The sequence below is a fragment of the Takifugu flavidus genome, chromosome 7 (genome assembly GCF_003711565.1).
Source record: "Takifugu flavidus isolate HTHZ2018 chromosome 7, ASM371156v2, whole genome shotgun sequence".
NCBI classification, from domain to species: domain Eukaryota; kingdom Metazoa; phylum Chordata; class Actinopteri; order Tetraodontiformes; family Tetraodontidae; genus Takifugu; species Takifugu flavidus.
This window is the reverse complement of record NC_079526.1, coordinates 9,429,908-9,453,885: the sequence shown is the minus strand read 5'-3', so window position 1 is coordinate 9,453,885 and position 23,978 is coordinate 9,429,908. Positions and strand designations below refer to the sequence as shown.

Below are 23,978 nucleotides of genomic sequence, written 5' to 3'. Positions count from 1 at the left end.
ATTTAGGTCCTTAAGGAAAAATACTTCCTGTGGTTTATATTCCTTGTATTTAGGCCAATGCAACCAAAGCCAAAATTGTTGCCTCTTGCCAACAAATGCTCCATAACAAAAGGAACGTCATCCTAATTCATTCCTAAATTAGGACACGATGAAATCAATCCAAAATTGTCCATGTTAACAATCAACAGTCTCTGCAAGGAAATGACTGCATAAATGATTTTGTGACCGCACATTAATTTTTTAGTATGTTTAATCCAATATCACCAGATGGGATCTGGAAATTGGAGCAGTTTTCACTTAAAATTCCTGCCTTTTTTGTCCTGATCTGTAAATACAGCTAAAGATAATACAGTGTTTGGATAGTTCCACAAATATGGGTGTAAAAGTAAACAGCGTTTAACAATAAAACTCCAACTTGTTTGACTTCTTTGCTTTTTTTCTTCATCTCAGCCTGAAAAACAAAAATGCACAGAAAGCCAAAGGAGAGGTGTCACCTGACGTCTACATAAAACAAAGCTGAGCTGTAACCGACACCTGCACGACGTATGAAAACTCACACAGCCGAAGATGCCTGAGGTTAAAGCAGCCACGATAACCATCATCTGTTTTTCGCTGCTTTACGGTAAAGAGCAAGAATCTTAATTTATGATGTCATTTCCAAGCAGAAATAGATCTGTTAAATATCAAAAAAGTTTGAAGGAAATGGCTAAACCTGGATTGTTATTTGTTGTTATTTTGATACCAGTAAAACTCAGGACCTGGATCTGTTTCTCCGTTCAGAGCCACTGAACTACTGAATTATTGGATCTATCCCTATTTCTTGCCTTTTTCTAAAAGAAAATGTTCATTTGACACATTTTGTGTAACCCTTTGCAAATAGTAATTATGCAGATATTTGGATGTGTGATTTCTCTCCGTTTAGAGTGTGTTGTGACCTTGAACTGCACCAACTTTACTCATGACTCCTTCTTCAACATGCTGGAGAAGAGGCTGAACTCTCAGAAAATACACCGGCCTGTCAAAATGTTGTCCGACAGCCTGAATGTGTCTATTGACATGACGGTAGTGGGAATTTTAGGAGTGGTGAGTGTCTGAGATCTAAACATGCCTGGTAATCATGTGCAATACCTGAGTTTCTCAAATTATTTTTGGGGAATCCTAAAATAGGTTTCCCTTTAGAATGAAAAACAACAGTCCCTGACGGTGTACATATGGGAGGTCCTGGTAAGATCTCAATGTATTGTTTTCTTCTGTGTGTAGGATTCTTGCTACATCTACAGTAGCAAGAACAACAGATAATCTAGCTGGCTTGGCAAACACAATGGCAATTCTAGGAAATGTCTCTGTTTGGGGCAGAACATCACCTATTTATTTTTCTGGAATACAGGAATGGTACATAGCTGGACTGAGCTGGGATGAAAAGGAATGTGGATTTACAAGGGTTTCGCTCCCTCGCACAATCATCTGGGTGCCAGATATCCAAATCAGAGAGTTGTAAGTTTGAAAAAATTGTTTTTGCTCTTTGAACTGATGAAAGGTGGATGTTCTGATTGCCAGGTTTTGAAACAAGAGAAACTTGAAAGGCTACTTCCCACATCTCATCTTCAGTATTGTATCCATTTTTGTTCCAGCATGGAAGAGGACAAATCCCCCAAAACTCCGTACGTGTACCTGTACAGCACAGGTCGCGTGTTTGATGACAAGCCGATGAGGGTGGTCAGTACCTGCAAGTTAGGGATTTATGCTTTCCCCTTTGATATCCAGAACTGCACTTTGACATTTGGATCATATCTCTACTCAAGTAAGTTTGCACAACAACCTGCTTCGAGTGCATGCCTCAGTCCTGCTTTACCACAAAAAAGAACTTAACACAAAACTTTTTCACTGCATTTCAGTCCCACCACAAAGCCTTTTTCTCTTTAACCCAGGTGACACTGTTAAGAAGGGCAAGACTGGAGCTTGCGCTGGCATGCTGATCTAATTTATATAACAGGCCTGATGATAAGGCAGGGTGGTGCTTGACATCAGTCTTCTTCCTCCGTTAACTTACAAGTGTTGTCATCGCTGCTTTGCACAAAAAAGGACTTCACAAACTGAATATTGCTCCTAGTAAAGTCTAATTCAATTGTTTAGGCCCCACCCATGTGGAGGTTTGATTGGATCTACAGGTGCAGATAAGGGAAGGCTGTTGGAGGATGAGCTGATGTCAAGAAGAACTCACATCTCCCCGGGGAAAAAAAGCAACATTCTGATATTCTGTACAAGCTACCATCTTGGACTGGTGAAGACTGGGGTACTGCCATTTTGGGCATCTGGAAAAAAGTCAGGGTATCAAAATGCCTGAGAGGAACAACATTCCCCCAACCATCCCAGAACAGCTCCAGCATAATATAACACCATAAAGACCTCACTGAGTGTCTCATAGAAGAAAGAATTGAAATTTCAGGTTGATGGCCCTAAAATTATGAAATGCTTGTAGTTAAACAAGTTGTGTGTACTGCATATGCACTGTACGTACACAGTAACAGAAAAGAGCAAAGTGGTTTTGCTAAAAAAGCTCAAATAAACAAGTTTTTTAACATTCCCTTCCAGCTGACCAGTTGATGCTGTCTGCGAGCACCACAGCTGCACAGATCCTGGCGGAGTCCCTACATGTGTCCCAGACTAAAACTGAATGGGAGCTTGTGTATATTCAAGTAACTCCGACCAATGAGGAGATAGGTGACATGGTCTATTCCTACATCACATACTCTGTGAGCACTTTGGAACCTTTACACTGTGAAGCAAAAATTATCAAAATAAATACTGTACAAATACTATTTCTTTCTTGTAAAGCTCATCTTGAAACGCCGACCAGTCCTCTATGTGGTGAACCTAATTTTGCCCAGCATCTTCCTCGTCTCGCTGGATGTCTTCAGCTTCGGCCTGCCTCCCCAGACCTTTGACCGCTCAGCCTTCAAGATGACGCTCATCCTGGGTTACACCGTTTTCCTGCTGCTCATGAATGACTTGCTGCCCGTCACTGGGAATGACGTTCCTATCCTGAGTAGGCGGTTCCGTCATGCAAAAACAAATAGATTTTTCACCAAATGTGACCTTTTGTGTCTTAACCCCTCACACCTTCTGTTCCCCGCAGATGTTTTCTTCTCTCTTAGCTTCGCTATGATGGTGGCCAGCCAGCTGGTGACCCTGTTTATCGTCCATGTGCACTTTCACTCCTGTTACTTCAGCGTGGCGCCTCAGTGGCTTAGCGTCCTCATGTTACAATACGTTGCTCCTGTCATTTGTCTATCTCAAAGGAAGCAAAGCAACCGTATCACGGTTTCTCTTCCTCAACGTGGAGAAGGTATATGGAACCTCCTCATTGGCAGAAAATATGTGATTGTGAAAATCTGTGGAGATTTTTCAAACTTTTAATTCGTCACAGCTGTTAAAAAAGTTGCCAACAAGGATCTAATGTTATCCCTTTTAAGAGTCCCAGTGTGCCTCCTGCTCTCCCCCCCCTCCTTTAAACTCCCACATGCAGATTTGTGATCGCAGATTTGGACCACTTAACAACGGTCGATTTTACGAAGGTGGGCTCGTACTGCTCCTCTGTGAACCATCACCTTATCGTGGTGGAGGAGTTTGCGTACCCTAATGAGCCTGGGAGCTATGCTGTCCGGGGCAGTTTGCCCCTGGTAGGGTCTCCTAAAGCAAATTGGTCCTAGGTGAAGGGTCAGACAAAGAATGGTTCACAAGACCCATCATGGAACATCGAAAAGGGAAGCCGCGTACCCGGCCCGGAGAATTACCGGGGCCCCACCCTGGAGCCAGGCCTGGGGCTGGGTCTCGATGGCGAGCGCCTGGTGGCCGGGCCTACGTCCATGGGGCCCGGCCGGGCCCAGCCCGAACCAGCTATGTGGACACTCCCGTCTCCAGTGGACCCACCACCCGCAGGAGGAGCATGAAGGGTCCGGTGCAGTGTGGATTGGGCGGCGGACCAAGGCGGGGGCCTTGGCGGTCTGATCCTCGGTTATGGAAATTGGCTTTTGGAACATAGAACATCACCTCTCTGGCGGGGAAAGAGCTGGAGCTTGTGGGGGAGGTTGAGCACTACCGACTAGATATGGTTGGCCTCACCTCCACACATAGCGTCACCTCAGGAACCCAAGTCCTTGAGGGGGGTTGGACACTCTTCTACGCTGGAGTTACTCAGGGTGAGAGATGGAGAGCGGGGGTGGGCTATTTGCTTGCCCCCAGACTCTCTAGTTCAATGTTGGGGTTCTCGCGGTCGAGCGAAAGGGTTGCTTCCCTGCGCCTTCGGGTTGGGAAACGGGTTCTGACGGTTGTTTGTGCGTATGCACCAAACAATAGTTCAGAGTACATGCCCTTTTTGGAGGATCTAGGACGGACGCTGGACAGTGTCCCAACTGGGGACTCCTTCGTACTGCTGGAAGACTTCAACGCTCACGTGGGCAACGACAGTGTGACCTGGAAAGGCGTGATTGGGAGGAACGGTCTGCCCGATCAGAACCAGAGTGGTGTTCGGTTGTTGGACTTCTGTGCTAGTCGCAGTTTGGCCATAACTAACATAACTAACTATGTTCGAACATAAGGTTGTTCATCGATGCTCTTGGCACAATGACGGCCTGGGCCGTAGGTCAATGATTGACTTTATAGTCGTGTCAGCTGATCTGCGGCCATATGTTTTGGACACTCGGGTGAGGGGAGGAGCAGAGCTGATCACTACCTGGTGGTGAGTTGGATCAGGTGGGGGGGAAGCAACCGCGCGGACCTGGCAGGCCCAAACGCTTAGTGGAGGAACCCGTCAGGTCTTCAACTCCTAACTCCTACCTCCGACAGAGCGTTGATCGTGTTCCGAGGGCAGTAGGGGACATTGAGTCGGAATGGGCCATGTTCCGCTCCGCCGTTGTCGAGGCGGCTGTCGCGAGCTGTGGCTGCAAGGCCGCTGGTGCTGGTCGTAGCGGTAATCCCCATACCCGATGGTGGACACTAGAGGTGAGGGGAGCCGTCAGGCTGAAGAAAGAGGCCTACAGGTCATGGCTTATCTGTGGGTGTCCGGAAGCAGCTGACCGGCACAGGTTGGCTAAGCGGGTTGCAGCCGCGACTGTTGCGGAGGCAAAAACTCGGGCATGGGAGGAGTTCAGTGAGGTTATGGAAGAAGACTTTCAGTCTGCTCCGAGAAGATTCTGGCAAAATGTCCGGCGCCTTAGGGGCGGCAGGTGGCAACTCGCCCACACCCTGTTAGGTGTGCGTGGGGGGCTGCTGACGTCTCCTGGGGCAATTATCCAGCGGTGGAAGGAATACTTCCAGGAGCTCTTCAATCCTACCAACACGTATCCTCAAGGTGGAACAGAGTCGGATGACCAGGAGGTGGACCATTCAATTTCCGGTGCGGAAAATGGCGAGGTAGTGAAACCTGGCGGCGGAGCTCCGGGAGCGGATGAGATCCGCCCGGGGTATCTTAAGGCTGTCCTGGTTGACACGCCTCTGCAACATTGCGTGGACATTGGGGGCAGTGCCCTTGGACTGGCAGACCGGGGTGGTGGTCCCGATTTTTAAGAGTGGGGACCAGAGGGTGTGTTCCAACTATAGGGGGATCACACTCCTCAGCCTTCCTGGGAAAGTCTATGCCAGGGTGCTGGAAAAGAGGATTAGATTGATAGTCGAACCTCTGATCGAGGAGGAACAATGCGGGTTTCGCCGCGTGGATCCATAGATCAGCTCTTTAACCTTGCTGGGGTGCTTGAGGGGAGTTGGGAGTTTGCCCAACCAGTCCACATGTGCTTTGTGGACGTGGAAAAGGCTTATGACCAGGTCCCCAGGAGCATTCTGTGGGGGGTGCTCCAGGAGTATAGGGTGGAAGGTCCCTTGATAAGGGCTGTCCAGTCCCTCGCTTGGAAAAAGGTAGAGTGCCTTCTCCGGGTTGGGGAGGAGGTCCTGCCCCAGGTTGAGGAGTTTAAGTATTTCGGAATCTTGTTCACGAGTGAGAGTAGGATGGAACGTGAGATCGACAGGCGGATCGGAGTGGCGTCAGCAGTGATGCGGGCGCTCAACCAATCGTCGTGGTGAAGATCTACCGGTCGATCTACGTCCCAGTCCTCACCTATGGCCATCAACTTTGGGTGATGACCGAAAGAACGAGATCGCGGATACAAGCGGCTGAAATAAGTTTCCTCCGCAGGGTGACCAGGCTCAGCCTTAGAGATAGGGTGAGAAGCTCGGACATCCGGGAGGAGCTCGGAGTAGAACCGCTGCTTCTCCACATCGAGAGGAGTCAGTTGGGGTGGCTCGGGCATCTGGCTAGGATGTCTTCCGGACGCCTCCCTTTAGAGGTGTTCCAGATATGTCCCACCAGGAGGCGGCCTCGTGGCCGGCCTAGGACTAGGTGGAGAGATTACATCCCTCGCCTTGCTTGGGAGCGGCTGGGGGTCCCCCCGGAGGAGCTGATGGAAGTGGCCGGGGAGAGGCCTGTCTGGGCATCCCTCCTGAAGCTGCTGCCCCTGTGACCCAGATCCGGATAAGCGGGAGAAAACAGAACGGAACGGAACGGGCCCGTACTGGAAACCGAAAAAGTTGGAAATATACCATATGTGAAATTTCATAATTATGGCTTAAACAGTGTCGGAGAAAAACGACGAGTTAAAAAGCGAAGCTTTTGTCAGTCTTGAGCGGTTTTCCCACTGCAGTTTGTATAGGAGCGAATGGCAGATTTGAGGGGACCTGTCGCCGTCGCAGAGAGCCGATTAATTTAACATTGTCAAATTGAGCTTTTTGAGTTAGTAGAGCTTGTTTATACAAAATTATGTTTTTATTGATTTAATTATTTATTTTTATGTTTGTAGGACCGTGTGAGACAGTGTTATGACGACCTGTTTGGCAAAGTTTCAAGGCGTTTTTTCAGCCTACTCCACTCTAGGTCACGTGGTCCCCTGCTCTGGCTTCTCCCATAGACACAATGTTAAATGAGAGTCAGGAGGGAAATTCCAGGCCTCAAACAAATGCCACCTGCAGAGACATTTGTTGTCACAGGAATTTGATTTTCGACATGTTGAATCTAGACCATTTTGGCTACATTATATAGTTTGAATGGTGTTTCTAGGTGAATATATGGCAAAGCTGTGGACCCTGGAATTGTGGAGCAAAAAAGTGAGGCATCTCCTATTAGTTAACATGTTCTGGTTCTAGGAGGCACACCTAAGAAATTTAAGTGTCACTGTTTTGGTTTCTAAACTGCTTCTCTATGTAAATCACTTAACAAGAAACTAGTTGGTAAATGAACTAATAATAACTGCAAATATTTAGTTTGGCAGAGACTCGTGTTTGATGTTTTTTTTAATGGCGTGCCTTTATCCTTTATAGCTGTTACTGCCAGTATTGTCTTTCCAAGAGAGTTTCGGAATACCTCCAGCGAACCGGTAGATCCTTCTCTGAATCCAGGCTCCGCTGAAGTGAAGAGGCTGAACAGAGAACTCGCGGCCATCAGTGGTCACCTACTCAGACAAATCAAAGACAGCAGAAGTACGCAGGAATGGAAAAAGATTGCAAATGTGATGGACCGCCTGATGTTCTATCTGTACTTACTGTTCTGTGTTGTGGCCTTCACCACCATTGGGGTGGTCTGGCACAAGAGTATAGTGAATAGCCAAAGGAATATTCCCCAAAATTAATGATGCAACCTCAGGTGCATGCCCAGGTGAACTTAGACCGAGGGGGAATTTACATCATTAGTAATGTATTCACCTCTTTTCAAGATGTTTTTGGTTTGTTTAGAGGCCATTTGATATATGAAGTGCTGTTTCCTGATGCATTTTCTGTTAATTCAACCAGGACAAGTCACTAGATCCATCGCAGGAGCAAATTATACTGTGTGAGGGAACAGAACGAACTGGGAGTAACCCTACACAGATAAAACACATGAAAAGGTCCTCCTGTTGCTAAGAAACATACTTAGAAAATGATAGTACCGGTAAACATTCTCATGTACAACAAGCTTATAAAACGTTTTTAAATTCCCAGAAGCATGAAGTTTTCACAGTTCAAATCTTCATGCGCACGCACGTGTGTGTATCTGTGTGTGTGTGTGTGTGTCTGTGTCTGTGTGTATCTCTGTGTGTGCGTGTACTATACACTGGTTACAGAGATTTCACTACAGTACTAATGTGTCAGAAAGACAACATAATTCTTTATATTGAAGAACCATGTAGGTTTTGTGCAATTGCTGTCAATTGAACGTTTGATTTAATGGTATAAAACTACATTATGACTGATTTCTTCTGATGAAATTACACTGTGGACATCTTTGGACGACACAATAAAGGCTTAAACCTTCACATGTCGCTGCCCCAGGAACAGTTTTTAGACCCTTGATGGGCGTTTAAAGGGGATATTTAAGAAACCCTTGATTTTGACTCCAGAATAACAACAATCTCTAGAATTCGAGAACAGTGCCATAGTGTATTTTACTTTTTATCATAGCGTAATGATGATTTTAGGTCCAGTTGCTCATTTTGTTAGACAAATACCAGTAGTTGTTTCTTAAATGAAATTACAGAATTTTTTCAGATTGTTGTAGAGTTGAAAACTACCCAAAAAGCATCAAACACAGCAAATAAAACACAAGAGCATTAGTCAACACAATCAAAAAAGTGCAAACTTTAAGCTGTTGCCACGCTTGGTGAGAAATGATCCAATCAAAAGCAATAAATCGATCATTAAAAGTCAAATTCAGGATTTGTTGAGGGAATTCACCCAGAAACAGATGATGGTGATGACGCTGACAGTTATGAAGAGGATGTACAGGCCGAAGAGCAGGCGGTCTATGATGAGGCCCACTTGGACCCACTCGGAGCTTTGACTAACCCAACCCTTGACTTGATGGTGAAGAACTTTCAGGACCCTCCCCAAGCTCCTCAGCTCCTGCAGGGTCTTCTCATCATCCAGTGTTCCCAGTTGTTGTGGAGTGTGACTGGTGCCCACCAGAGTGGATACTTTTGGTTCTGTTGCAGGGGAAATGAGGAGGGGGTGAAATGGGGCAAGAGTTTTTTGTAACAACCCAAACAAATCCAGCTTGGGTAGACATCTCACCTGCAGCAGGATTTTCAATGATTGCATCCTCTACGCATGGAGGCTCTGGATGAAGACACACAAGGCAGCCAAGGAGTTGAAGAACAAACACACGGACCCAGTGAGGGACTGGACACTCGTGAGTAGAGTGACACAGGTTGGTGATGACAATGGTCTCCAGCAGACTCGCCACCATCAAGGCCAGGCACAACGACAGAAACACATCTGAGCCAAAAAAAACACATAACAGAAATGCTTTTTTTCAAATGATCTGTGCAAAAATCAGAGTTCTACAGATGTTATTATGAACTGACTGGTGAGAGGGATGGAGTCCCCGGTGACAGGCAGCAGGTCATTCGTGTTGAGCATGAAAACGATGTAGCCCAGGATGAGCGTCACCTTAAAAAAGAAGCGTTCGACACCCTTTGGAGGCAGCAGGAAGCTGAAGAGGTCCAGCATGATGAGGAAGAAGCCGGGGAGGAAGAGGTTGACCACATACAGGGTGGCCCGGCGCCTCAGAGACAGCTGGAGCAGCGTCCATATGCAGCAACAAGTAAAGTAAATTAGTCATTTATCGGCTGATACGTACCAGATTAGATTAATCCACTGTCGCTGGAAGAAATGCTAATGTGATATACAGTAAGAGTTTCAAGAATACACACAATGCTTGCCACTGTGTTTTCAAGACGGTATTAACATATAGATTTGATAGGATAATTTGCTAAATCTTAATTTGCTCTCTTTGATCTCACAACTTTAAAAAGGTTTTCAAGGAGTTGAAAAAAGACAAATCATTTTTTCCTCTGTTATCTTCCCTATTTAGGTGATAATCGAAATAACACATTGTTTATTGTTACGACCTTGTCATGACTTAACTTACATGGAATCGTATTTCTTCATACATTTCCCCATCTCCCGCTGGTAGATTCAGTATTTTCACCGTGACTCCAGTCAGCTCCCACTCACCCACTGTAGTCATCACTTTTTTGGAATTTATATATATTTCCTCTGCAGATATGTAATCAAGCCTCATAGAATCTGCTAAAATATTTAAAAAGAAGAAATACTCAGACTTAAACCATTTTACACTAAACCAATTGTGATCAATTTTACACAAGAGGGGGGGCTTCTACTCACAGCGAAGTAAATAAGAATTAAAGCTGAAGCTGCAGTTCTGGCTGTCAAATGGAAAGGTGTAGATGTTGAGCCTGCAGGAACTGACCACTCTGACAGGCTGGTTGTCCAGCATGACACCATCATAATAGAGATAACTGTACGGGACGAATACAGCGGAGTTCTTCTCCATACTGACAGGAAGGATCAAAATCAAACTGGTGAGTTCAAAATACAAACCAGCCACCTCACAGGCATGTGAGAGACTCACAACTCATTTATGACGATATCCGGTACCCAGAGCAGGTTTCTTGGAATTGTGATCCACAGCGAGCCACATTGATCTGGGTCCCACTGAACAAACTCATTTCTCCATATCTGCAGGAATAAATCAAAACAATGACATACAATCAAACATCATTAGGTCAATTTTATCCAGACTGACATTTCATTTATATGAAAACTAACGCTGACTTCTTCCTTTTGGTTATTTAGAACTGGTCTGATAGTATTTGAAGACCATAATAAACAGTAAGTACTTACTAAATATTGCCATATATATGTTGTCAGAACTTGGGCCTTTTCATCCTGGAATAAAAACAACAAATAGTAACAAAAGTATCTTGCAAGTGTTAATGTTAGAAGACAATGATGTCTTGGACATCACATGAGGTGAATGCAGGATCCCTTACTACACCCAAAATGCCAAACAGGGTGAAATGGACGGTGACATTGGTGGTGACGGACAAGTTCATGACAGGACGGATGGACTTCAGCTCAAATACTGGGCTGAGAGCCTCCAGCAGGGCGGGGGGGTCTGGCCGAGAGCAGTTTAACATGACGGAGTTACAAGGAGCTAAACGAGAAAGCAATAATAATTAAGATCCCGTCAGGACATATGTTCAGCTTGGACACTGTATTTAAATGATTTTATTGCTTAATAACATCTTTAATTCTACAGAACATCATATCCATTCATTAGGGAACCAATGACCAAACCAGTAAAAGGCTGTACTCACCGCTCATTAGCAAAATGATGGAGAGGAACAGAATCTTAGAGGGCTTGACTTTCAGCAGGCAGCACTACAAACATTAACATCAGGTCAAAAGTGGTTGTCAGTTCAAGTCCCGCACTTGTTTGTTGGCTCAGCCTGTTCTGTATTATTGTTTTGATACGGTGCTCTTAAAGAGCCTGAGATGAGTTCACACAAACCGTGTAGAAAACCACTAAACTTTCTTCCACTTCACTTAAAATACACTGAAATTGAGCTGGAAATATTGAGAAAAATAAACATCTTATTTTGGTCAAATAAGAATATGTTTATTTTTCTCAATGTTTCCAGCTCCAAAGTTAAAAAAAAATCTGCGAGACAGTCAGTGTATCATGTAAATTTCTCAACCAGAAAATTGTGGTAGAAAAGTTTTATTCATTTACTCTTTCCATGGATAATTTGTTCATAGGATTTTAATTTGGTCTGTAATTGTTTTTGTGAATACAAAATTAGATTAGAGGTAATAAAAATGAAGAGTAGGAAATAGGTGAACTGTTTAAATAAAAGAATGTCAATGAATTGTTTTTAAATTATTTTATTATTATTAATAATAATAATAATAATAATAATAATAATACAGTAATTTCCTCCAATTTACTACATTAAAACACAAACTACATCAACCAGAACTGATTTATCTCCAGCACTTATACGATGATCATTCTAACAATAGTAAACTGAAGAGTCTCAACCACAGGCAGATTACTGAGCAGCAAATATAACAGGAAATGTTTAAAAATATAGTTAACAAATTGACTGAGTAAAGAAAAACGGCCTTTTAGTGTCAGCTTGACCAATACAAAAAATAAACAGACTGGACAGAAGTGACACCTTAACTGAAATAAATAATTTAAGGTTTTGGATAAATATTTGAAAAGAAACAACTTGTACAGCAGCCTGACTCTATAAACTCTCTATTGGCACCGCTGCTTTCATATTGGAAAGTCTCATTTCTGCAAACCTAAGAAGCTGCTTTAATATTGTCAGGCAAACCTCCAAATTCAACAGCCGTTCTCTAATTATAATATGAGTTGACCCAAATTATGATGATGGTAAAGAAGCTGACTGTTATGAAGATGATGTAGAGGCCGAACAGCAGGCGGTCTATGATGAAACCCACCTGCATCCACTCCTCTGCGCTCTGGCTGTTACCCAGCTTCTGCTCCACCTGGAGCCGGATGGCCTGCAGATCCCTGCCCAGGCTCCTCAGCTCCTGGATGGCCCCACCCTCCACTGCTGGCTCCATGGGACCCTCACCAGCTCCTTGCCTTCCCAGGTCAGTGTCGAGTTTAAAACCTGGGTTTTAATGAAGATTCTAAGTTTGGGGCTGGACATGTGTATAAACGTGCGTGGATGGGCAAAAGTATGTGTTAAATACCTGGATCCTTCCTGTGTTTAGTCTTTGGAGGCAGACAGACCAGATGGCCGAGACACTGCAGAAAGACCACAGATACCCAGCGAGGAAGGGGAGGGAGTTTATCACTGTTGCTCAGCAAATTGGTGATTAAAATGGTCTCCAGCAGACTGGCGACCATCATAGCAAGGCACAGAGAAAAGAAGACATCTGGAGGGGAACAGGGAACAAGTGTGAACAGGTCCGACATCCTTCTTAAAAGCAGCTGTAACACAGAAAGGGATGAACACTGACTTATGAGGGGGATGGTGTTTCCCGTGATCGGCAGCAGGTCGTTCATGATGAGGAGGAAGACAGTATAGCCCAGGATCAGGGTCATCTTGAAGGAGGAGCGGTCCACAGAGTGTGGAGGCAGCATGAAGCTGAAGAGATCCACAGTGATGAGGAAGCAGCTGGGGATCAGCAGGTTGATCACATACAGCATGGCCCGGCGCCGCACTCTGATCTGCATCCATCACAGGTGTTAATCCCTTAACGTTAACCCTGAAGGTTGAAATATATATACATTTCCGGCCATTAGGCTTTTTTTCCCAACCTACATGAAAATCAAGGTGATCAATATATGTGTCATCCGATAAGTCTGTTTCGGGCTTATAGCTGGAGATGTCCAACAGCTCCCACTCCCCCATGGTGGTGATGACGTTTTTGGATGTCTGTGTGATTTGTTCTGCAGTCCTCCCTTGGATGATCTTTATATCTCTTACTAAGAGGAGAAGAAAAGTGAACCTTAGGGTTGTTGTGGGGGGGGGGGTCTCCGCTCTGCTATGAAACGTCTCACATCTGAATAGCTATGTGGAGATAACTCACTCTGGTGAATGTAGGAGTTGAACGTCAGGGTGCAGTTCTGTATGTCGAAGGGGAAGGTGTAGATGTCAAGGTTACAGGAGCTGACCACCCTGACTGGGAGAGCGTCGTGCAACATCCCATTGCTGTACAGGTACACGAACGGGACTACGGGGGCAGTGTTTTCATCCATGCTGTCAATCAGAGCAGAGGTCATAACTGGCTGTAGAATTCCAGCGTTTCTTTATTTTAAATGTGTGCCATTATAACAGAGGGATTCACCTCTACTCACAATTCATTGATGACAATGTCTGGAGCCCAGAATTTTGTCCTGGGAAGGGAAATCTTGTCCGTCCCACACTGGACTGGATCCCAAGTGACAAACTCATTCTTCCACCACTAAGAGAGAAATAATCACAAGTTTTGTATCAACATTCGCAGGGAAAATCCCAGATGAGTGAGACGATAGGAGGTCTTCCACACTCACGTAATGTAGCCAGAGATATGTAACCAAGACTTGAGCCTTTTCATCCTAGGAGACAAGACAAGATTGTACATCCACTGATAACAAGAAGAACCGCTAACAGAACCAGAGATTACAGAACCAGTTTGGTGTAAATTTGTGCTTTAAATGTTATTAAACCCCCGTGAAATTGTCAGACTCGAGGTTTGGTGGACTCACCACTCCGAGTACCCCGTACAGGATGAAGTGCATGCTGACGTTGGTGCTGGTGGTCATGTTCATGACAGGACGGATGGCGCTCAGGTTAAAGATGGGGGTCAACGCCTGCAGGAGCTGGGGCTGGCTGGGCCCAGAACAGTTCAGATGAGAGGCACTGCACAGCTCTGACAGGAAATATCCTGATTAAAATCTTTTTACACCTGATTACAACCACTGGGGGGGGGGGGGGGGTAATGGTAATAAAAACTTACCTGGAATGAGGAGGAGAAACCCAACTGAGGCCAACTGGAAACACTGTTTTGATAAAGATATATCTTTAAATACAGCCTATATTCATTATTTTGTACAAGAACATTTTTGTCTTTTAGCATTTATATAGATTTGATAACACATTTCACATGAAGGATTTTGTACCATCAGTGTAGAAACCTTGGTCATCTTGCCGAAATGATCTTTATTTTTCCAGTATGCAGCCTGCAGAGACACAGAGTCATTATTATTTCTCGGTCTTGTTTGAATGCAGTAATCATCTATAGAGGCGACTAAATGTAAACCAAATCCACTGACAGCTTACCTGGCCAGGTGACCCTTGCAGGACTAAATGAAGCTTGCATGGCCAAGATATATGTTAGCGTGAGCGAAACCTGATCTGGATGAGGATGAAGCCCTCACAAATGATGTGGGAGATGGAAAACGTCAAGCAAAGCTGCTGCTTTCCCTGCAAGTGTTTTAAACAAAACAGAGATGGACCGCAGCCGACAACTGGGCGACCAGCAGCTGCTGCATGACGGCCGCAGCCACGTCCGTGTCGCGACTGCTGGTTTTAGGCAAATCCCCAGCCGGCGGCCTCCAAGGAGCAGATGTTGACTGGTCTCACCCCACTGTCCACCAGGTTTATGTTGTCTTTTTCATAATTTTCAAAATTATTTTCTATTGCTTAATTCTTTATTTTTATTTTATTTCAGTCCCCCAAATTAAATCCTGATTTATGAATTGAATTCTCTTGAACATGTGACTGTAAAGCTCTTCCACTTATTGCTATTTACAATACTACTACTACTGCTACTACTAGTAATAACAATAACAACAACAACAATAATAATAAACAACAACAATACTACTACTAGTAATAATAATAATAAGAAGAAGAAGAAGAATCATCATCATCATCATCATCATCATAAGCACAAGGAGATGAAGATGATGAGCAGTAGTCCATACATTTCTTTATTGCTCTGAATGTATGAATTTTCAGTGTGGCCAGTTTGAGAAGAGTGATCAGTTTCTGATCACTTTTTTGGATCTACTATGTGACGCAACTTATAACTTGTGTTTAAATATATGAAGTCGGCACCACAGTATGAAAATATCATGTAAATTTAAGGATGGTTATTCCAAAAAGTGGCCTTCCTGGGAGCCAGAGCTTGTGTAATGCCTGACCTGGTGTCCAGGACCAGTTCAACAACTGGAGTTGCTGTTCTCCTGGCAAAATAAGAAGAAAGTGTCAAATGCAACAGTGACTGAGGGTGCCTAAAACTATTGGGTGATTTCAATGTGAATTTCAATGTGAATTTAACAGGAATGCAGAGATCACAGGGGATATCTTTTTAGTGGGGATACCTTGTTTCATAATGAAAAAAAAGTTTTTTTTTAAAAAAAAAGTCTCTTGCCGTGGATAATAAATACATTTGAACAATAATTAGCACAAAATACGTCAGAAAAATAACACATCACTAAAATAAATAATAAATAAAACATCACCAATACAGATATATATATAGAATTGATCATTTGATGTGTCCAACTGAATTATGAAACAGATGTTCTCATAATACCAAAGAAATTATGGTTAAAATCTGTTTCTATTTCCAAGAAATATTAACCAAACATGCTTTGTCATTATGGAATGGAGTTTCCTCTGTCAGTTTCATGCACATTTTAGGTCGAGGCCAATTTTCCCTGATGGTAAACCAGTCAATGGTCCAATATGGTCCAATAGATTAGGATACCTGGTTTAGGTAACTGAAGTATGCCTTTTCTTTTCCTGTCCTTTTCTTCCGCAAATTAATGAACGAACTGACCGAAGAGATAAGAAAGTTTTATTCATTCAATGAAGGAAGATTATTACAGCAAACTGAAAAAGTTTAACGATATTAATGCTGTACAGAGTGCTGAGAACAGTCAGTTAAAGCAGTAGCAAATATAATGTGAGTAAATGTGTATGAATTTCAGGGAAAAAAATAAACCCTCTAATCTCCAGTTCCCCGGAGGTGGCCCAGTTACCATGCTCTACTCTGGTTAGCTCACCCTTTTTTGTTATAACTGTCACATTTCAGCACCACAAATTACACTTTTGAATTTTTGATTCGTGACCTGCACTTCCTCCTCCTCGCCACTTGGTGTCTCCGTACATTCGTTCACGTCGGCTTTGTCACTTCCTGTGTCAGTGACGAACACACGGGCAGCGGCACACGTGAGAAAAAATAGGAACACAGTGGCCAAGGAGTTGGCAGAAAATGGATTTTACAGAGGTTTCATCGAGTCGGGGCACAGATTTTAAGAAAAAAAAGGCGAAAAAGAAGAATGTCAATGAGGAGTCAATTGGAGAATGTAGCGAAGTAAAGCAGGAGATGGAGAAGAGCGACGCAGCAGAAGCCACAGCTTTGCCCCCGACTTTCAGTGTATCCGAAATTAAAAATAAACAGAGAAGACACCTGATGTTCATGAAACTCAAGCAGGAAAAAAGAAAGGTAATTTTAAAAAGAAGTGCCATTAGTAGGTAAACTACACTTAGCCAGGCTTATATTAAATTAATATAATCATCTAATTTCGCTAATTTCCCTAATGGTCACCCCCTAAAGGGATCAATAAAGTACTCTGATTGATTGATAATTCACTTTATCATATTTTACTGTTTTGCAAGGTTGCATTTTGCATGGTTTTTTAATGCTTTATATACTTCAATTTGGACCAGAAGTTCCACACAAATGTACATAAATGGTTCATGTACTATATGTTAATGTTTCAGCAAAAGATGCAGTTAAAGCGCAAAAAGAAAAAGGAAAGAGAAGCTTTGGGTGACAAGGTAAGCTTTCTGTACATGATTGTGCTGCTTTGAACGTTTAGTGTCAATAGTGGCTGATAATTATCATACAATTTTCTGGTCCTATTTCAGGCACCACCAAAAGAAGTGCCAAAGACGATAGAAAACCAGAGGGTCTATGACGAGACGACAGTGGATCCAGCAGACGAAGAGGTTCTGAAGGAGTGACTCCATTGAAACAGCATCTGCTTTTACTTGTGTTCATGTTCCAATTCATGCCTCTTCCTGTCATCAACAGGTTGCATTTGATGAGGGAACCGATGAGTTTTCTGCCTACTTTCATGGGCTGACAAACCCAAAGGTCCTCATCACAACATCAGACAGGCCAAGAGGAGTGAGTTTGTATGTTTTTACCTTTCGGCGTGTGAGGATGACGTCTTAATTTTGTCTAAATTAGCCATCTTCAATATGTTTCAGTCCCTCTTTTAATCCTGTCTCTATTTGTAGAATCAAGTGTTTCGTTATTATTTTAAAATATTATTATTATGTGGAAAATATGTTGGTAATATACATATATAAAGAAGCTTCAGTTTAATTTATTTTAAAATCTGAAGCATTAATTAGTGTGTCAAAAGACAAATTAACTTCCTTAGGACTGTTATTTTCTCACAGCGTCGGAATTATTGATTGCTCTCCGTTGTTCTACAGAGGACGGTGAAGTTTTGTAACCAGCTGGCTTCAGTGATTCCAAACGCTCATGTGTTCTACAGAAGAGGTTTGGCCCTAAAGAGGATAATTCCTCAGTGCATCTCCAGGGACTTCACCTACCTAATGGTCATCAATGAGGACCGTAAAGTGCCCAGTATCCTTTGTTATGTAGTTTAGAGCCAGGTAACTTAAGTGTGCTTTAAGAAAGGGGCTTTGAGTGTCCACTTAATAGCTCCAATACAGAAATATTGGCTTTCCTGGTTGATCTCCCCCTTAACTGTGAATTAAAGATGGAATGGTTCTCTGTCATCTACCCGAAGGGCCAACTGCACACTTCAAGGTCAGCAATGTTCGACTACGCAAGGAAATGAAGGTAAGTTAAGATGTCTAAGATGACCAGACTGAATGACAAGAGCCATGACAACATTGTTCAAAGGACATTTGTTCTCAAGAAAAAGTACTGCAGAATGCCTCTTTTCACTGCGATATTTGCGGTGTGCACCCACATCTAAAGTGCTTGAATTTTCTCTGTGCAGAGACGAGGAAAAGAGCCGACAGACCACTATCCGGAGGTGATTCTTAACAACTTCACCACTCGTCTAGGTCACAGCATCGGCCGAATGTTTGCTGCTCTTTTTCCACAAAACCCGCAGTTTCTTGGTCGACAGGTCGCCACCTTCCACAACCAGAGAGACTTTGTCTTTTTCAGATTCCACAGGTGAGTTCAAACCAACCACACCTCATACTGGTGTGATGTTTGAACCATTTCAGTCCAGGTCTGCTTATTCTGTACTTTTAATTAACAGCTTTTTGCGGTGGGGGGCTCTTTTCCAGGTACATTTTCAAAAATGAGAAAAAAGTTGGAATCCAGGAGCTGGGACCTCGTTTCACACTCAAGCTGCGCTCACTTCAGAAAGGCACCTTTGACTCAAAATATGGAGAGTATGAGTGGGTCCTGAAGGTGAGTCGAAGGGCATTTATTTGATTTCATTGAATTAGAACATCTGCACTTTATTCAGGGGATTATTCATTGAAGAGTGCATAGTGTCATCAGATTTAGTTTTAAAATACAGAAAGAACAGGAAACAATGAAGGTGAGCACATAAGGAACATTAGGAGACAGCATAGAGGTCACACATGCAATTAGATTCTTCCTTTTGTTCAAGTATTTTGGAACGCAAACCTGACTTCTTGTCTTTTTGTTTTCAGCGGCACGAAATGGATGCTTGTCGAAGGAAGTTCCAACTTTGATTAGAAATAAACTTTTGTGGTCCGACTCAAGATGTTACTGCTGTTTGTGTGTTTGCACAAATGGACTTTGCAGTAGATGTGTGTGGGCGAACAACAGCACTTAATACAATTCTTGAATGTACAAGCCAAAGGCCACATTTATGGGGATTTAGTAAGTTTTTTTAAAGGACGTGGTGGTTGATGGAAAATAGAGGCATGCAATTACAAGCACCAGAAGCCAGTACATAATTATTTTAGTCAACAATTAAACTCCCTTTATTTATGGTATTTACATGTTTTGTTTTTTAAATAAAATAAAAACACAGCTGCGGGTTGTGTGGAAATAAAATTATTTAATAATCGGGCATGAAAATAAACACATGAAGGCGAAATCTTGTGGTTCAATCACTCTAACATAAGTTTCCGCGCTGCTAAATGTGCACCTAGAAATGTTCCCATGTTCTAGAAAAATTAAAAAAAATGGATAGTTGTCTGAGAATTTCTGAAAACTATAGCAGTCTGGTTCCTTGGGACATGGCAACGTCCAAAACCTGCAGAAATGGGACATGATCAACATCTGCCTTGGAGGATGTTTGTGTCCACTGATGTTAAACACAAGTCTCACATACAGATGCTGCAGAATAAATGCTGGTGCGCTCACATGAGCAGGGGTCGGTCTGTCGGTGCTGCTATAAGAAGGCGCAAACTGTGTGCGGTCTGAACGGGTTGTTGCTGGACGACATGCCGTTGAGCAAAGGATCCTGCTGAGCGTTCTGAATGCAAAACCTCTGCAGGTCCGCAGCGGCCTGGGAAACCTGTGGAAAAATCAGAAAGCCCCCCCCCCCAAAAAAAAGTTAAATAATAAGCAGTAGCGCATTACGAGTCGGCATGTTTGATTCCATATAACATCACAACAAACACGTCATGAATAACAGCGTTTAATTCTTAACCATTAACAGACCTTCACTCTGTTTAGTCCAGCTTCTAGACGTAACTGTTGGACTGCTTTCTTCATAGCAACAATGCTCGATGATCCCGACATGGCAAAGATCTTCTGTAGTCTTTAAAAAGACTTATTTTGAACTTTAATAATTGTTTACCGTTAGCCCGTGAAATACGGCAGCTCCTTTGCTTCCTAGTTTCCGGTTTTCTTTTGTGGAGGGTGCGGCGTTGCTGCATTCGCGGGCTTTCCTGAAGCTCAGAATTCTGTTAGGCAAGTTTTATCGACCTTTTGTTCGAGACTCACTATCGAAATAACAATCATTCTGCCACAAATAACCAATTTGATTCATGCTTTATTACGTTTATATTCTAGTGTTTAGAATGTAAATACTTAAAATACAATCATAATTGGTTTGGCGATTATTTCTTATCAAATGACTAAATTTCGATATTTACATATTTTTATGAAAGCAGCACCGGACTTGCGGTTTTAAAAAACCCTGACACCTAGCGGCAGAAGTGTGTAACTACACTGCTCATTGGTACATTACGCCTAATTAAAACTTTTTATTTACTTTTAAAAGTAAGTAAACCGGCACAATTTTAAACATATGTTTATGTGCGGGTGAAAACAATGAGTTGAGTGATCTAAGGTAGTAAAACTGATTAATAACATAATGAGGATCAAGTTAACAAACATCTATTCAGAAAATAAATATAAACATTCAACTTCACCTCATGAGGAAAGCCTGTTGGCAGTTTTGACAACAAAGTCTGTTACAATGATTAGAGACGGAATGAGATGACTCCTCCTGCAGCAATCGTCACCATCAGCAGAGCAACCGCTGTCGGCACTCTCAAAAAAACAACCGGTGCAGGACAACCGACTGCTTGCAGAACATTGTCCATTGGCAATCCACGCCTTCACAGTGTGTACGGCCTGCAGGACAAATCTAACGCGTTACAGTGTGACGGTCTTACGCTGAACTGATGGAACTCTCCTGTGGGACGGTCAGATACCCTGAGGACGGAAGACCGACCAGCTGCAAGGCAAGGCTCGATTATTGGAAAAAGCAATAAACGCTTAAAAGTAAATGAAAATGTTTGTTTATACTCAGTTTGTGGAGCTCCATGTTCTATATGTGCCAGATGACCAGTGGGACGTGAAGCTCAATAAAGTCCCCGCTGAAGCCATAGAACGCTTCATATCTGCAGGCTTCATCAGGTGCGTGTTAGATTACTGCATCCATTGAAATGCACGATGCACCGTTATTGTGGATTTTGAACAGTCTGCAGTCACGGATGTTTGTGCTTCTGCTTTACAGAAAATAACAGGCATTTAAATTTCAGAAAACTTTTATGATATTCAACTTGATTTAATCCCAGTCGCACACGCTGTGCCACGTTTCAGTCGCGTCAATCTCTTTCTCATCATATCAGAGTTTATCCTGACGTCACCCTGAAAACTCTGAGGGGGGAACTGCGAGCTCTTCTTGGTGCAGAGAGGAACATGGACAAATTCTCCTTCCTGAAATGCGTTGGTCGCAGTTTGGCTTTGGTAGAGGCAGCCGCTCGTTCGTTCCTTCCTTTCTTTGTATAGCTTCTAGTCTGTCAGCATGAGACGGCAGAGACACACAATACAGATGGTTTGATTAACAGGTTCACCATTCAGGCAGCCGAGTGTAAAAAGTGTGAGTGAAAAGAGGAAAACACGCCCTCTTTTACTGCCATGACTTTTTCTCTTGCAGGTCAAAAGCAAACAGGAGAGCGATTTGAAAGTGAAAACATTTGCCCCTCCATATGTAGGTGCTTTTTTTTTTTGGTCCAATTTTCAGATGTGTGAATATTATTTTTAATTGTGTCTGTGATGCAGTCAGTTAATTAGATGTAACCTATTTGTTTCAACAACTGCAATGTAATGGTTAAGATCTTGTCACCTGTCTGCAGGCCCCACAGCCAGAGCTTTACCTGCTGCCCGCGGTGGAGAACGACGGCAGCGTTTGGTCCCAGTCTCTGATTTCAGAGACCAGCAGCAGCTCCCCAGACCGCCAGAACTATTACCATCCACCCAAGATGTGCAGCATGCCAGCAGGAACAAAGAAACCTATTAAATTTCCCCTCATCCCCCGGTGTTCCCATCAGCCACCTCCTACCCAGAGCCTGGAGGAGGAGGAGGAGGAGGAGGAAGAGGAGGAGGAGGAACAGAGTTTTAGTTCTTCAGAGGCTGAAGGAGAACACCGGGAGGACGGTCTTTCTTCCAGTAATTTCAAGTGGGCGGAGCAGGAGTGTTGTCAGAGGCAGCATCAGAATCAGCGGGCAACAAAGTCTGTTTCCCTGAATAAAGGTAAAGAAATAAACACACAAGATATATATTTACAGACCGACACCAGAGTGAATAAAATGAAATATTTAAAGCATTTTTTTGTCAATTGCAGTTTGCATCTCGTGGGGAGGGGGTTAATTAAATAACATTTTATGCTCTGAGAAAATCCACAGTCAGTATTTATTGAGATGCACTTCTCTGTTACTGTACCTGCAGCTCTGCAACAGCACAAATCTGAAACAGCTCATGCGAAAAAGGCGACGGAGAGTGAAGAAGAAAGGAGGAGGAACCAGCAGCAGAGGCAGAAAAGAGCTCCAGGAGATTCAGAGGAGACGGCGTCTTTTGAGGGCAGGGATTCAGATTTCTCCCTTGCAGGAAGGTACTGGAGTGTAAGCAGACACGTTTGTGCCGTGCTGGACCGGTTTACAGGTTCTTCTGTCTCTCCAAGGTTTGGGAACGTCAAAGATGATTCTGCACCTGGGCCCATCAAGACTAAACCAGCTACTGAAGTAAAGCTTCCCAGACTGTCTCAAGCCTTGAATAATGTGCTCAGAACGGCTCACTTTCTCGTGTTTATGACCGGTCTTCAGGTAACAGAATATGTGGCAGCGCCGCCCCGACCTTTGAGGTGCACCTCTCCCTGTTCACAGCCACCATCCGCAGCCGTCGCTGAGAAACAAGCCGCCTCCCCCATCCATCACAGAACCAGTAAACCTGCGCCGTTCACTCAGGGTCGAGACCTGCCAGGGCTCTTCCAGCGGGACTGACGTGTTCTGTCTCCTTCAGGAGAGGAGCTGATCGAGGACATCAAGCTGGTGAGGGAGGAGAGGAAGCAGCTGGAGTGGACCAGGCAGGAGCTGCTGAGGAAGGGCAAAGATCTGCTGTCTCAGAACCGACACCGCAGGAACCAAGGCCAGCGGAGAATGCAGAATTTTCCAGAATTTTGCTCTCAAGCTGTGTAGAATCCACTTGTTTGAACAGATGATTCCTAAATGTCTCCACAGCACGTGACAGCTGGAAGAAGAAATACTTTGAGGCCAAGAAAGCCACAGCACCATTAGAGGAAAAGCTGAGAGGCCTGCATCAGCAGCTGGAGATGTTCTACAACAAAGTCCTGCAGCAGCTGCAGGCTAGACAAAACAGAGGGAAGCAAAGACAACACGGAAAGTCCTCCATTAAGGTAACATGGATTTAAACTGCATGTTCTGACATCATCAATGCAAATGAGAGCAAGTAAATACATTTGCTATTTCAGAATGAGCTCATCATTCAGATCATGACAGAGACTCATGAGATCGACACTCTGAAGAGGAAGATAGAGAACGCCAAGATGAAGCTGATAACAGAGATAAGGGTAACTTAGCGTTCTATCTGGTGCACAATGAAATTGTATTTAGTTCTTTTCATGACTTTGTTGTGTAGTTGAGAAAACAGGCAGCCACAGAGTTGAGGGTTCTGAAGGCTGAGCTGGCCCAGAAGAAGAGCCACACACAACCTCTCTGAGGGTTTGGAAAAACCCAACCGGGGCCAAGTAGTCCAACACAACTGTGGCTAATGCATCAAATCTAAAAAATGTAAACACTGATTAATAAAAAAAAAAAAAGAGTCAAAATCTTTGT

At 43.6% G+C, this 23,978-nt stretch overlaps 4 protein-coding genes and 1 pseudogene across 7 annotated transcripts; 3 read left to right on the top strand and 2 right to left on the bottom strand.

Moving 5' to 3' along the window:
* Nucleotides 1–453: 453 nt before the first annotated feature.
* On the top strand, nucleotides 454–8,338 carry LOC130529247 (5-hydroxytryptamine receptor 3C-like). Of its 2 annotated transcripts, XM_057039266.1 has the most exons (9): nucleotides 457–622; nucleotides 923–1,083; nucleotides 1,180–1,224; nucleotides 1,388–1,494; nucleotides 1,632–1,801; nucleotides 2,593–2,753; nucleotides 2,836–3,046; nucleotides 3,137–3,346; nucleotides 7,366–8,338. In XM_057039266.1, exons 1-9 carry the CDS (start codon nucleotides 568–570, stop codon nucleotides 7,671–7,673), a joined length of 1,428 nt encoding a protein of 475 aa, XP_056895246.1. In that variant the 5' UTR covers nucleotides 457–567; the 3' UTR covers nucleotides 7,674–8,338. The 2 variants fall into 2 exon arrangements, with proteins under 2 accessions (XP_056895247.1, XP_056895246.1); XM_057039267.1 differs by lacking the exon at nucleotides 3,137–3,346 and having other exon boundaries at nucleotides 454–622.
* A 120-nt stretch (nucleotides 8,339–8,458) lies between these two features.
* LOC130529060 (5-hydroxytryptamine receptor 3C-like) lies at nucleotides 8,459–11,021 on the bottom strand. The gene is made up of 8 exons (XM_057038955.1): nucleotides 10,875–11,021; nucleotides 10,726–10,770; nucleotides 10,454–10,560; nucleotides 10,207–10,376; nucleotides 9,950–10,110; nucleotides 9,384–9,594; nucleotides 9,091–9,294; nucleotides 8,459–9,002 (listed from the first exon to the last, which is right to left on the bottom strand). The coding sequence occupies exons 1-8, from the start codon at nucleotides 11,019–11,021 to the stop codon at nucleotides 8,731–8,733; spliced, it is 1,317 nt and encodes a 438-aa protein (XP_056894935.1). The 3' UTR covers nucleotides 8,459–8,730.
* An 875-nt stretch (nucleotides 11,022–11,896) lies between these two features.
* Nucleotides 11,897–14,551, bottom strand: LOC130529059 (5-hydroxytryptamine receptor 3C-like; annotated as a pseudogene).
* Nucleotides 14,552–16,547: 1,996 nt separating this feature from the next.
* Nucleotides 16,548–19,423, top strand: rpf1 (ribosome production factor 1 homolog). Its single transcript, XM_057038471.1, has 9 exons — nucleotides 16,548–16,863; nucleotides 17,142–17,198; nucleotides 17,289–17,369; nucleotides 17,455–17,550; nucleotides 17,865–18,018; nucleotides 18,155–18,237; nucleotides 18,401–18,582; nucleotides 18,699–18,825; nucleotides 19,074–19,423. The coding sequence occupies exons 1-9, from the start codon at nucleotides 16,630–16,632 to the stop codon at nucleotides 19,113–19,115; spliced, it is 1,056 nt and encodes a 351-aa protein (XP_056894451.1). The 5' UTR covers nucleotides 16,548–16,629; the 3' UTR covers nucleotides 19,116–19,423.
* Nucleotides 19,424–20,764: 1,341 nt separating this feature from the next.
* On the top strand, nucleotides 20,765–23,971 carry spata1 (spermatogenesis associated 1). 3 transcript variants are annotated; one of them, XM_057038467.1, is made up of 12 exons: nucleotides 20,766–21,086; nucleotides 21,155–21,261; nucleotides 21,477–21,594; nucleotides 21,785–21,838; nucleotides 21,984–22,380; nucleotides 22,576–22,738; nucleotides 22,808–22,868; nucleotides 22,950–23,067; nucleotides 23,146–23,271; nucleotides 23,364–23,539; nucleotides 23,615–23,713; nucleotides 23,782–23,971. In XM_057038467.1, the coding sequence occupies exons 1-12, from the start codon at nucleotides 21,027–21,029 to the stop codon at nucleotides 23,860–23,862; spliced, it is 1,560 nt and encodes a 519-aa protein (XP_056894447.1). In that variant the 5' UTR covers nucleotides 20,766–21,026; the 3' UTR covers nucleotides 23,863–23,971. The 3 variants fall into 3 exon arrangements, with proteins under 3 accessions (XP_056894448.1, XP_056894447.1, XP_056894449.1); XM_057038468.1 differs by lacking the exon at nucleotides 21,785–21,838 and having other exon boundaries at nucleotides 20,765–21,086; nucleotides 21,993–22,380; XM_057038469.1 differs by lacking the exon at nucleotides 21,785–21,838 and having other exon boundaries at nucleotides 21,477–21,642; nucleotides 21,964–22,380.
* The last annotated feature ends 7 nt before the right edge of the window (nucleotides 23,972–23,978 follow it).